The sequence below is a fragment of the Podarcis bocagei genome, assembly GCF_964188305.1.
Source record: "Podarcis bocagei genome assembly, chromosome: Z".
NCBI lineage: Eukaryota > Metazoa > Chordata > Lepidosauria > Squamata > Lacertidae > Podarcis > Podarcis bocagei.
The window spans coordinates 13043383-13057919 of record NC_138140.1 but is presented as its reverse complement, the minus strand read 5'-3'; the positions used below and the strand labels follow the sequence as shown (position 1 = coordinate 13057919).

Genomic DNA, 14537 nt, shown 5'->3' with positions numbered 1-14537 from the left:
AACACCTCTGCTCAGAGACCTGCACTGGTTGTCGATTTGCTACAGAATCAGATTTGAGATCACCTTACCCGATATATGTCAATTCGATCACCACAATCTGCGGAACTGGCACTATTACGGGTACAACATAATGCCCGTTTTGCATCTGTAATAAATGGATCTTTTAGTGTGGCACTAAAAGATTTAGAAATCCTTGCCTATTTGCATCAGAAAGGCACCTTCACTATTACTGTTTTTGGCACCTTCTGAAAACATTTTTGTCTAGGGAAACCTATCTGGATATATAGAATGTTGATGTGCTTTAACCTGTTTTTCGTTTATCTTTGATTTTAATTACTCCTTGAATGTTTAAATAGCTGGTTTTAATTGTTTTTAAAATGATTTTATTTTTTATTCTCCTTGTTAACTGCTTTGCATTTTTTTTTGTCAAGCAGTATGTAAATTTCATGTAATAAATAATTTGATGAAAATGTATTGGCACAATGAGCAGTATATTTTCCAAGAGCTCAGCTGGTATATATTTGCACCCATCACATAACCTGCCCAGCTTTCATACCCCAGATTCCTCATCTGCAGTTTCTTCTTTTCTCCTGGCTACTTTTTGATGCTTTTTTTTTTTTTTGAAATGTGGTGTTTTATGCACACCCCACTTCCCTTTAAATGGCTACCACCTCCTTTGCCAGCACTTGTTCTGAACTAAATTTGGTGGCTTGACGTGTTTTCCTTGTAATGCTGCTCGGTAGAGGTGGGCAGGAATGGGGAAGAATATGGCTTTGTTCTCTCTCTCTCTCTCTCTCTCTCTCTCTCTCTCTCTCTCTCTCTCCCACACACACACACACACACACACACACACATTTCCTTGCATTACCAGGGTTTCTTTTGATACTGTCACTGCTGTTTTTTTGATAATTTTTATTTTTTTGAGCGTCCAGCCACATGCTTCCTGCCATCATTTGTCTGACTAGGGTCTTTGTAGCCTCTGCCTGCCAAGCTCTCTGGGCTGAACGTTAATGGTTCCATGCCATTTGCCATGTGCTTTCAGCATGGACCGTTCCTCAGTAGTAAACTGCATGGATCTGTAAGCCATGCCCAGCTTTTCAAATGGGACAAAGCCTTTGTAAGCTCACCTGTCTCTTGAGGTAATATTGAGTGTCCTGCTCAGTGTTCCTTTAACACATGAAGCTGTTTACCTGTCCCTCCCAAGGAGGAGACCTTTCCGTAGTGGCCCCTTGAGATTGTGGAACAACTTGCCCTGCTGTGTGATTTTTGTGCACCTCCCTTTAGATGGGTTTTGAGGATGAGAGAGATGTAGCTCTTGGTGGGAGTCTTAGCCTATTAGAAGGAACAGCAAGGAAAAGAACTGGAAAGGCAGGATGCAAAATTGAGAAAGAAATCATATGAAACTTAAGAGAAGAGGAGATGAGTTGGTTGGTTGGTTGGTAGGTAAGAACCAAGGTCACAGGTAGAGAATGAGGCAAATGAAGCTGAATTATAGGCACCAACTCCTAGGGGCCCAGGTCCCTTCGGTCCCGCCAACAAAATGTTTGAAAGCCCTGCCAATAAAATGTTTGATGGGCATTATAGTACTGTGTTTCTTACTTTTCCATGTTTGGACCCCATTTCCCAACAAGCCCTGTAAAGGAACTTGTACTAGACTTGCTGGATGGCAAGAGACCTGGGATTGGGCAAAAACCTCTGACATCATTTATGATGGCCCTTGTGATTGGAGCAGAGAGAGACGAGTGGGGAGAGAATGCAAATTGCTTGCTCCATGGGGCAGGTTCACAGAGCTCTGCCAGAAGGAGAGAGGAAGCAGCTCCTGGTCATTCACCATTTTAAACAATTCAACTAGGAGTGCCTTATTCAGATGACTGGAGGATAACGCTCCCCACCTATTCTCATTATCATTCTTATCATATCAGCCCTTTCCCCCATAGTCCCAGGGCGGGTTACAACAGTTAAATATTTAACCACAATTTAAAACAAAATATTTAAAAGCATTTTAAACACCTTACTGTCACAGAAATAAGGCAGGTCCTAAAAAATATGCCGAAGCAGGCAGACACATAATTTTGCAGCCCACCCTCAATGAGGAGGTAGAGGCAAACAGATGCTAGAAACTTTGGTTTGGGGACAGTTGGGTTCAAGTCCCTTTTTAGCTGTAAGAATTCAGAGTATTATGTCCAGTAGGAGTGACTTAAGATACACAGGTGAACCACCTGAATCTCCATTTTGAATAAACTCTAGTCTAAAACATGCATTGCAAGTTCTATAGCACCACGTTTGATACACGGGGGGGGGGGGGGCAGCTGCGGCCCTTAGCTTGCCTTGGTGCCACACACCTTTCCCACTGCTCTCAGCATGGTGTTGTCTGTTGGCAGGAGTGGTGGCCAGGCCTGTGGTTCAGGGGCTGAAGGAGGTGCTGGTGGAGAGGAAAGCCTGTTTAGGATTCTGGTTCCAGTGCAAGATGTGCACACCACCCACCACCATGGAGCAGGTGAAGGCGCTGCAGGTGATTTAGAATGAGTGCAATGACCAAGCCTAAAGTGGGCAGGGTTTATCTAGCCCCCTTCCATATTTTATTCAAGTTAGCGCCCTGAGCTGAATTATTGATCTCTTCAAGCGTCATCTGGCAGTTGGTCTGGACTCTGTTGTGAGGATATTCTAGCACTAGATTTCCTGCATGAAGCCAGAAGCTGGGTGAGCCTACGAGGCCTTCTTTGCCTCTGATTCTTTGTTCTGTTCATTTCCCCAAATTGTTAGTGGAGATTTTGACCGCTTCATCTGCCTCAGAAGCATTACCCCTCTGAGGTAAAGGGGAACCAACTGTGGCCTGCAAAAACACAATACTTGTTAGAACACAAAGTGCTTATTTAGCTGTGATTAGGCAGGCAGGTAGCTGGGAAGGCAGCTGCTAATCTGTGAATAACCCGAGATCCCCAGAAGGAACGCGTTGCAGGTGGTAGAGAAATGAGGCATTGTATTAGGGTCTGTGGGGGGTAACCAGGAAGGGAATATCTGTGCCAAACTAATAGGGAGGTTTGTGAAAAGGATACTGTCCCCCCCCCTCTCAATTACTTTGTGCCTATGAGGTGGCCAGTATTTGTAAGTATGGCCCTTCCTTGTCCCTTATTACCCTATTGCACTGTGTTCTTCCCTGGTCCTTGGCATATCTCCTGATGACAGCAGAATCTGTAGTTGTTAAGTTGGTGTCTTCAACATAATGTCTTGGGAAAAGGATGTTGGTTTTGGTCCAGTTTTCCAATTTGTTAAGCTCATTGTGAATCATGATTCTATCTTCACTGAATTGTTTTCTCTTCTGGACATGGGGTGGCTAAGTGAACACCAGCAATTTTTACTTCTGTGTCTGCTAAAGTTATCCAGCATCCCTAGTGCTAGCCCCCTCCTCCAGCCACCGCTCTCTACAGCAGGCTTCACCCAACCTGGTGGCCTCTACGAACCTTACCCGGCATGGTCATACTGGATGAGGTTTATAGGAGCTGAGATCCAAAACACCCAGAAGGCACCAGGTTGGAGGTTTCCCTACAAATGCTCTCTTGAGTTTGCATGGGGAACGCATTTGGCTCTCTGACCTCTCTCTCCTGCCACAAGCCTTCTATAGTGTCCTTGTTTTTGCTTAAGTTTGGAGGACTAATCTTCCTGGAACTTGCTAGATTTGAAGATGTCTGTCTCCACTTTCTTGCCCTTCCTTATCAGGAAAATGAAGAGTTTTCATACCAAGTGGGTTGCAAGAGTACTTCGACACAGAACCTGTAGGCTGCACACTGCCTTGTTGTGTGGGGATGGCGGAGCAAGGCCAAAATTTGACGCCCCGCCCTGCCCTCGCACTGCCTTTCCAAAGCTGGCTTAGTGAGGCTCCAAGCTTTGGCGATGAGCCACAAGGCTCTGGCTAACTAGGTTTTGTGAAAGACGTAGGCAAAATCTAGGAACCTATCAGAGCACTCACACCTCCTTCCCAAACCCCAGCTTACCCAATGTAAGGGCAGGGGGGTATCAGATGATTCCGAGGGCCACCCAAAAAGCACACTGGACTACCCTGATCCAGAGCAAGCTTGCCTGAAGCGTTGTTAGACAGAATGATAGTAATGAAACACTCTCTCTCTCTCTCTCTCTCTCTCTCTCTCTCTCTCTCTCTGTGTGTGTGTGTACACTGACTGCAGAATTCAATTTTATACAAAATTTGTGCTAAGCATGTTTTTTAAGAGTCATACACATATGCAACTCTGGGTGTGTCACTTGTTAAAATGCCTTGAGAAACAACCTCTCTGCAGAATAGTTCCACTGTTCCTTTTGGGGTTTCATCCTCTTCCGTTCCCCCTCCGCTGCCTTTTCTTTCCAGTTGCCCCATTTTCGTTCTGCGTCTGGATATTTTTAGCCTGCTTTGTATATCTGTTTCTCTGTCCTTCTCTCTCTCTCTCTCTCTCTCTCTCTCTCTCTCTCTCTCCTCCCTCTCTCCCCACCCTTCCCAGTTTGCTTTTCTGTCAGAGGCAGGGAAACTGGCATTTTCTCAGTTTTCTCATTCCCACCCCCCTCTCTGTTGGGTCTGCCTTGCCATTTCTCCATCTGTTTCTGCTTCCATTGGCTTGTTCACACCATCTTGTTTACTTGCTTATTTAAGTAAATTCAATCTTGGTGTTTTCCACCTAGTCTTTTACTCTCTTTTTTTTGTACACGTCATGTAAAGGTTCTGGGGATGGAACTACAGCAACATGTTCTGCTCTTTTTAATGCGAATACAGTGGTATTAACATTTTCCAGAGATAATTTCAAGGAAGGAAGGAAGGAAGGAAGGAAGGAAGGAAGGAAGGAAGGAAGGAACAAACTTCTCTCCTCCCCCCCCTTCCCACTTCCACCCCCACTCCACCTAATGGGCTGATTTTCAGTCTCAAAAGTGAGGACTGTGTTTCTGGTGATGACTGAGCAGATGAGCATCAGAAGAGCCCCGCTGGATCAATCCAGTGGCCCATCTAGGCCAGCATCCTGTTCTCACAGTGAGAAGCCAGATGCCCCAACAAGAAGCCTGAAAGCAGGACTTGATTGCAATAACACTCCTCCCTCCTTCCATTTCCAAGCACTAATAAACAGAAACATACTGCCTCCGGCAGCATTCTAGTCCTCATTGTTAAGAATATAGGAAGCTGCCTCATACAGAGTTGGGCTGTTTGTTCATCTAGCTCAGTGTTGCCTACTCTGACTGGTAGCAGCTCTTGGGTTTCAGGCAGGAGATCTCTCCCAGCCCAGCAAAGATGTGCCATTGGGGATTGAACCTGGTCCCTTCTGGATGTAAATCAGATGTTCTACCACTGTGATGTGACCTGATGACTTTTAGGCAATTTGCCCTGCTGCATTGAATAATACAGCAGTTGCTGACTTAAACATAGAAGATGTGTTGTTGTATTCTGATGTTATCTCAAGTGAGAAGATGAGTGGCAGGTGTATAGTGTGTCATATGTTTGAGGACTGTGGAGAAATACTGTTCCCATTACACAAGAGAAATTAAACCCGCCTCCCGATTAACACTTCTGCACTTACCTGGAAAAATGTCCAACTCCACACACTTAGGAGGGGGAGGGAGGCAAACGTGTATAAATAAACCATAACACTTTTCCTGCCCCTATTATTGTTTATTTGCTATGCAAATGGCTGCCTAACTCCTGCCACCACAAGAGTCATAGCTTGCCTCTAGCACAACCCTATGTAGAGACACACTGAGATTCAGTGGTTAGTGTGTCAGACTAGAACAGGGGTGAGCAAACTTTTTCAGCAGGGGGCCGGTCCACTGTCCCTCAGAGATTGTGGGGGGCTGGAGTATATTTTTTTTGGGGGGGGGAATGAACAAATTCCTATGCCCCACAAATAACCCAGAGATGCATTTTAAATAAAAGGGCACATTCTACTCATGTAAAAACACACTTATTCCCAGACTGTCCGCGGGCCGGATTGAGAAGGCGATTGGGCTGGATCTGGTCCTTGGGCCTTAGTTTGCCTACCCATGGACTGGAACCTGGGAGACAAGGGTTCAAAGCCCCACTTGGCCATGAAGTTGATTGAGTGACCCTAGGCCATTCACAGCCTTTTAGCCTAACCTACTTCACAGGGTTGTTGTGCGGCTTAAATGAGGAGGATGATAACCACGTACAGTGGTGCCTCGCAAGACGAAATTAATTCGTTCCACGAGTTTTGTCGTCTTGCGATTTTTTTCGTCTTGCGAAGCACGGTGTCGGAAAAGTTTTGGAAAAGCTTCAAAAATCACCAAAGTCTTCAAAAACCTCAAAAAAGGCTACCACACCGCGTGCTATGAGTTGCTCCTCGAAGTCAAGTCGCAACTGTATTAACGGTGTTAAGAAAAAGGAAACAAACTTGCAAGACGTTTCCGTCTTGCGAAGCAAGCCCATAAGGAAAATCGTCTTGCGAAGCACCTCAAAAAAAAAACCAAACCCTTTCGTCTTGCGAGTTTTCCGTCTTGCGAGGTACCACTGTACATTGCTTTCAGCTCCCTGAAGGAAAAGGTGGGTGATAGATATATAGTAACAGTGACTACAGGTTGGGAAAGTGACATAGGAAACCTGTTTTCAAACCTGTTTTGTCTGTGATCCTCACTATGAGTGGCCAAGGCACTGTTTCCACATAACCTCCTCACAGGGTTAAAAAGCCTTCTGTTTTCATTTTGCTTTGCTCTTTAAAAAAATAGCACCTGCCACCATTTCTTGCTCTCAACTATCATTGAGGCCCAAAAAGACTTCCCTGTGTTTTTCACAAGTCACACCTATATCCCTTTGCTTATGCATGCACATCCCATTCAAAATAAATGTTGCCCCACATTAAAATAATCAGCATTAACTGTGTCTCCCAGACGCTCTTGCCAAGCCTCCAATCAGCCCCCTTGGTTATGGAATTATTTCCCATCTAAATTAGCACTTGGTAGACTGCATGGCCTGAAGAAGCCCATCACCACACATTAGAATATATTCAGTGTGACAGGGTAGGCTTTTTTTTGTGGGGGTGGTCGAGCAGCGCCATGTTTGTCAGTAAAGTGGGCATGGAACTCCAGATAGTAGTGTGAATTTGAATATTTTTCAAGAGGTGAAATACTAAGGGTGGGAGATGAGTTGGAAAATATAAATGATTTGGTTTGGGGTTTTTTTAATGAACAAATCATTATTCTGTTCATAACCTGTGTGTGTGTGTGTTAAGCACAGCTTTTGGCACGAAGAAATCAGCAATCACTTTTACACTGAAACCAGAGCTTTTCAACACCTCATTAGCAAACCTCATTATTTCAAGCAGTAATTATTTGGGGGCTCCTGGAGCATAATTAAGCAAAAACCTGCAAGAGATGACTGGCCGGCACCCTTTCACGTCTGAAGCAAATCTTTGCAGCAGTTACATTCGTGTAACCACCACCCTTGATCCTTTAATTCGCCTGCTTTCCATTTTACCTGTTGGTGACTTCTCCTGCTAGTTATTGGCACATGTTGAAAAGTATGGCTGGATCCAGACAGGGTAAGGCTGGCAGAGGAGGTCTGCTGATGAGGAAAAACCTGTCAATCAAAGGCAAGGGTGGGGAACCTGTATGTAGCCTTCCAAGCACAGTCAGACTGCAACTCTCATCATTCTGGACCAGGGGTCAGCAACCTTTTTCGGCCGTGGACCGGTCCACCATCGCTCAGACCATGTGGTGGGCCGGACTATATTTGGGGGTGGGGGGAAATGAACGGATTCCTATGCCCCACAAATAACCCAGAGATGCATTTTAAATAAAAGCACACATTCTACTCATGTAAAAACACCAGGCAGGCCCCACAAATAACCCAGAGATGCATTTTAAATAAAAGGACACATTCTCCTCATGTAAAAACACGCTGATTCCCGGACCGTCCGCAGGCCGGATTGAGAAGGCGATTGGGCCGCATCTGGCCCACCAGCCTTAGGCTGCCTACCCCTGTAATCTGGACCATTGGCTTTGGTGGCTTGGGCTGCTGGGAGTTTGAGTTCAGTAACATCTGCAGGGCTGCAAGTTTAACAGCCCTAATTGAAGGTATCTTGTGGTCTTGACTTTACTTTTCTTAATTTCCCCTTTTAGTATTCATTAGCACTGTGTGACATACTGCAGGATGGGGCTGTTGTAAAGAACAGTTATGCTAGCAATTGATTGCACAGCTGAGAGGTGGAAGGTGATGTGTGCATGTTCTTGGGTGCCTTTTAATCTTTTTTTGCCTCAGCTATCAAGTGTTTGGGAAGCCACTTGCAGTATGGCAAGCTGGTGTTTAGAAGCTGCATCAAGCAAATTCGGTTTTTCCTCTCTTCCTCCCCGTTCTCCCCCTTGCTCATGTAACTTACCAGTTGCTGGATGGTGAAGTGAAAATGCCCTCCATTCAAGGGTTTTGAGAAGGAGAGGAGTAATAAATGCAGTGATGGAAAATTAACTGGATATGGCATTGATGGAGCTGAGAGTGGGGGAAAAGGCTTTGGGAAAACTTCAGTCCTGGTCTCTCTTCATTTCTAGCAAAGCACTCTGCATACGATTTGGGGTAAAATCAGAGAATGATACAATTAAATTCACAGTACTCCCTCTAGAAAAAGACTTGGAAAAATGAAAATGGGAGGTCCTAGAGGAGGAGATTGGGATTCTATCATAAATACAACAGGAAACAACAGGAAACAGAATTTGAACATAAGGAAATGGGCTTGAATTAAAGTATATAGAATGAGGAAATACGGAATACTATTCCAATATGTACTCACATATTGGAGGGGTCTCATAGTGGAGGGATTTTAACATGGACATGTAACCAGCAGACAAAAAATCAGAAGCCCTCTTAATCTATCTCTAATATTTCTTTTTCTTTTGTCTTTTGTCTTTTTTCTCCCTCTTTCTTTCCTTTTTTTCTTCTGTTTCCTTTTTCCTTTTGGAGCCCTATGTTTGGACCTTTGTTAAGTTTCGGGGATTGTGTGCTCATGGGGGTGGTAGATGGTTGATGGAGGGCCCTGGGTGGGAGACAGGGTAATGTTGGTCTCCCAGCGTGAGAGGCTGGGAGGAGAAAAGAAGGATCCCAGGTGAGATCTGGGAGGGACTGCTACCCTCTGTAGGTGGTGGGGGCTGAGAATTGCCTCTAGGAGAGGACTCCATATTCTACCTGTTCTTTTTCTAGTTTTTGTAGCCATTATCTTATTGTACCATGAAAAACTTTTATATGTGTGTGTGGGGGGGTGTTACACCCACACATCTACACTTACTTATAAGTTGCTGGAAGCTGCAGGAGGGGAGAGTACTGTTGTGCTCAAGTCCTGCTTAAAGGTTTCCTACAGGCTTCAGGTTGGCCACCTCAAGAACAGGATGCTGGACTAGATGGGTCATTGGCCTGATCTAGGAGGGCTGTTCTTAAATTCCTGCTGTGGGGTAAACCTACAGCTCTACCAGTGGACAAAGCTAGAGAGACTTAATTGAACAGGCACAGGGATCTTTTTAAAACAACAATAACCCACAACTTTAATAGGCTCCCTTGATGTATGCAATTCAGTAATGAATGGAGCAAAGAAACAGCAAATGACAGTCACTTGCTGAGACTCTCTCTCCTTGTGGATTTTAGTAGGCCTCCATGGGGAGGGTGATGTGTGTTTGCATGTGTGTGTGTTTTCCCCTTTTCATTCTTATGACACTGTATGTGACATAAGCTGCAGCATTTTCATTCTGACCTTCCTGCCACCCATGGCTAATCTAGATTTTTGCCTGTATCCCCTTTCTAGGACTGAGTTTGCCCTGAAAGAAGCCATGTCGACAGGCGGCATGGAGGATGACATCCCTCAGGGAGAGAGGAAAACTGTCACGGACTTCTGTTATCTGCTGGATAAATCCAAACAGCTCTTCAATGGCTTAAGGTCAGTCAGTTTCAGGTGTTTTGTATAGATAGGGCTTGAGCTGGGGGAGAAACCAACAACTCAAAAATTCTGGAATCTGGCAATCTAGATTCCTTACTGGGAAAAGTTTAAATCTACAAACTGTATTAATTATGCAGATTTTGCATTCCTCGTGTTTTGCACAATTCTAGTTTTGCTAATAACACAGAGCTCTGCAGTATGCTGAATCTCCACTCCAACTCCAGAAACCTTCCTGGATCCACCCCTCTGGCTTCTGAAGCTTTATCTGGAAGTTCTCAAGTGCTTGGCAGCTACCACAATGATATAATACAGTATGTGATTCAAAATAAGAGATCACCCGAACACCCTCAGTTTCCTGAAGTGTGTACAGCATACAGGATTCTTGGTGTGAAGCATTGAGTTGCCTTCATGCAGAATATAATGTTTTTCCTTGGGAAATGAGTACATAGCTGACATAAATGAGCAGAAGGATTTGGGGAGATGAAACAGGAGACTGGGCAGTGACTGTGTCCATTGCAGGAAAAAGAGCAGGGATTACCAAGTGAAGCCAGATGGGTTTGTGTGTGAAGAAACTCAACTTTAAAATGTGGAAGAAAACAATTGGTCTTCAGGCTTTTCTTTTTTCTTTAAAAAGCTAGAAGTTATTTCTTTGGAACATCATTTTAGTCAGAGGCTGTGTGTTTGTGGCTTTAGAAACAGCGACCGCCCAAACTCGAGGATTCTGCCAGAGCTGTCAGATTGTCCTTTAGATATCGTGTCTGCTATACAATTGCAAAATCTTGGTGACTCTGTGTTCTTCCTCCTTAGGGGGACACTTCTATTTTATTCACATTTTTATCCTTCCCTTAAGGATCTCAGAGTGGTATTCATGATTGTTTCTTCCAACCCCATTTTATCCACCCAACTGACTTTCTTTCCCTCTCAGCCTAACCTGTTTCAGAGACAGACATGGAGAATGGCCCAGTTGGCATGTAGGAAGGCATTGTTTTCCATTCTGCCCTGTAGTCATTGCATGACGCACTGTTTCTGTTCTGCTGCAGTTTATTTTCTATCAAAAATAGTTATTTGTCTCTCTGTCTGCTGTGGCAAAATTATGTAACTTGCTTAAATAGTTATGCAAATTATATTGTCATTATGTTATTCCACCCCATTCATTTTAATGCAAAGGAAACCCAACGCAAATGGTGGTGGAGGCGGGAATGCAGTCTGTTACGTATCATTTGTAGACTGAAAGCAGCAACAACAGCAAATGCCAATCATATTTGCTGGATTTATATCAATCCCTGAAATGGGATGAATAAGTGAACATTAACAATTTCTGCTGCTGCTTCTGTTTTCATCAGAATTCTCTGATCTCTATTACCCAGTGAGCTTTAGCCAATGATCTGAATCCAGGTCTTCCCACTGTGAGTCTCCCAAAAATCCTGGATTGCCTATGGTCCTATGTGTTAAAGACTGATCCTTGGTTATAATTAGATGCAAGTGGAATTTGTAAAGTGCTGAACATACCTCAAACTTTGGTACATGTGGTATGCTCAAAATGGGCACACACAGCAAGAATTTGTCTCCCATAAACTGCCTCCGCAGCCTTGACCAGTTGCTTGCTCCAGTATGATGATCCTGTACCTTCCTGCTTTAGAGCTAATATTCACAAAGAGCTGTGCAAGTAAGGAGAGGGGCAGTGCTTCAAAGCCCACTACCTGTTGCTATAACTTCAATGGCAAGCTGAAAAAAACCAAATTAATGAAAAGCAAGATAGTGATCAGCCCTGATGCTGCTTCATTGGCAGGCATCTAAGTGGTGTGCATCCAAGAATCCTTTCATTTAAACTCTTTTATGTCATACTGAATCTGCTTTTCCCCTTCCCTCTTTTAGCCAAGGTGACTCTGGCAATTGTTTTATTTTTTTGTGGCTCAAATGTTAAATTCCTCCCTTTGTGCCAGAGGCATCCATTATGTGAAGCAGCCTCCTATAGGCAGTGGTTGTTGTTTTTGACACTGTCAAGGTCCACCGAGTGGAAGGTAGAAAGAAGGGTCTGTTCTGGGAGAAAGGAGCCAAGGCTCTTTAGCAAGCCCCCCTGGAAGCTGCCTGAGAGCTTGGTATAGTGAAATGGTGGACGTGGTGAACTGCATCTTTTCACAGTTAAGCTTATACCCTACTTTTCCATATGCAGTTCCCTTCTGTCTGAAGTGGTGTGACCCAAAACTACCTTCTCATCCTGCATAACCTGAATGAACACATGGCAGCAGAATGAGGTGGTGGAATCTTGAGCTGTTAAGTATTTATGTAAACATCAGTGATGACTGATGCCCATTGGGACTGATAGAGTGAAAGACTGGGAGCTCAACAGTAGATGGAGCCAGAGCCAAAAATAGATGGAGCTAGGGCCAACCAATTGTAGTTCTGCTCCGAGCCTCCTGCCTGCTGTGTTCCACAAGGGCATCCCTGAGGCCAAGGAGGATGAATACGGCAGGGAGGTTCTCCTCCTTGACTGGTTGTGAGCCAGAAGGTAGGTAGTTGGGGGCTAGCTGAGGGTGGACTGAGGTTAGTGGGGCAGTGCCCCCTATTAGCCCAAATGAATGAGGCTCCACTGGTAAGCATGTATTTAAGACTTTATACCACTTTTCAGAGAAGACTGACTCTCAGTATGGTTTATAATCACATTCACAGAAATGAAATATTGAAAACACATAAAATACAGTGGTACCCCGCAAGACGAATGCCTCACAAGACGAAAAACCCGCTAGACGAAAGGGTTTTTCGATGCGCTTCGCAAGACGAATTTCCCTATGGGCTTGCTTCGCAAGACGAAAACGTCTTGCGAGTCTTGCGATTTTTTTCGCTCCCCCCCTTTTCTAAGCCGCTAAGCCGCTAATTTAGCCGCTAAGCCGCTAAGCCTTTAATAGCCGCTAATAGCGCTAATCCGCTAAGCCACTAATAGGGTTGCTTCGCAAGACGAAAAAACCGCTAGACGAAGAGACTCGTGGAACGGATTATTTTCGTCTTGCGAGGCACCACTGTAACCAGTCACACCCCGAAATATATAAGGCAAGATAGCCCATTTCAAACTGCAATCAAACTAACCCCCAAAGGCCACAGCAAAGAAAAACATCTTGTAAGACCCATTTGAAAGAGACTAGAGATGGGCTTTGCCTTGATACCACTTGGAACTGAGTTCCGTAACTGGGTCTCAGCTCCTGATGTCAGGCTTCAGAAGCAGGTTCATGTTATTGAATGTTCCACTACATGATTTTCTTTGTAAATACATGTTATTGAAGTCCCACATCAGAGACAAAGGTTCTTGCCTTGCCTGCTTCAAGCTACTTCTCTACTCGAAGGAGTTAGGTTTTTTTGTCTTGTTTTGCTTTGCTTTGCTTTTTGCTTTGTTGTAATGTGATCTCCCTTCCTCCTCTCACAGTGGTACAGTCCATGCTGCGGCCTCATTGCCACTTCATTCAGCTGTGCACACAAAACTGCTTCTTGTAGAAGAGCTCTTGAGTGCAGGCATTTATAGTCTTTGCTGCATGTGTGTGTGTCCTCTGATCATGCATGCACACTGTCTGGTAAAGCAACCTGCCTGCAAGTGAGAGGTGGAAAGGGGAGGGTGCGCTGCTGCAGAATTCTGGCTGTATCTTTTGGCTCAGAAAAACACGAGCCAATACATTTCTCCAGAAATGAAAACTGGAGCAAACGGTACTGTGTTTGACTGGCTCTACAGAGAGCCTGGGCTTGGTGCCTGCAGGCCTTTGGGGATCACTTGGTGTTTGCTGCTCTTGGCTCAGGTTCACTCGCTGGTGCCTGTGGGTAAGCAGCAGTTACCTGAGTTACCGTCTCCCAGGATAATAGTGAGTGTAAGAGCAGGAAGGGGAGGTACAGAGCACCAACCGACCACAACAGCAGTATCTGTTTACAGTGGCGAGTGGTGGGGATTGGATGGTGAATGTCAGTCAATATCCAGCCTGCTCTGGACTGGCTGTTTGCTTTTAGTGTTAGACCAAAAATTTGGAGCGAAATAAATCTTGCCCGTTGCTTTTTTCTTTTTTAAACAATTTTTATTAAAAGATTTTCCTTGTTTACAAAAGCACATGCGCTGTCTCTTTTTTCAGGTTGTGTTTTCTACCAGTTACATTTGTTGTGAGACATTAGTGTTAGATGCAGTATAGGGATGGAAAGAAAAGAGGGGTGGGCGGGAGGGAGGGGGTGGTGGTAAAGCTTTTGTTCTTTAGTGTATGTGTACAGGTTTTGTGTCAGCGTCACTTGGGTAGGTTCTCTTTCTAATCTTGTTATGTTTCCTTGGTGGTGAGAGAGGTTGGGGTGGCCTAGGGTGTGGTGTGGTTGATGGTCTTTGGTTGGCTGGCTGCAGTGGGATTTGTTTGTGCTTGTGTGAAGGGGGGCGTGTTGTTGGATTAAGTTAGCCATATTGAATTGTATGCTGTCGGTGGGTTCATGTTGTTGTTTTGTTGGGCTGTGCATGTGATTAAGGGGAGCCATACCAATCCAGCCCATTTCTGACACTGCTTCACTCTGGTCAGTGACCGAAAAAAACCATTCAATCTTTCATTCTGACACTGCTTAAAGAACTAGGTTCTAGAACTGAAAGAGATGGTCATGGAGAAACTACTGGCAAACCCCCAGGGG

General features: G+C 44.7%; 1 protein-coding gene across 3 annotated transcripts in view; it reads left to right on the top strand.

Moving 5' to 3' along the window:
* SCAI (suppressor of cancer cell invasion) overlaps positions 1 to 14537 on the top strand; it is an 86962-nt gene that overhangs the window by 31926 nt on the left and 40499 nt on the right. For all 3 annotated transcript variants that reach the window (XM_081180281.1, XM_081180283.1, XM_081180282.1), the window contains one exon: positions 9768 to 9899. In XM_081180281.1, coding sequence (XP_081036407.1) covers positions 9768 to 9899 — 132 coding nt within the window. The remainder of the gene's footprint in view (positions 1 to 9767; positions 9900 to 14537) is intronic.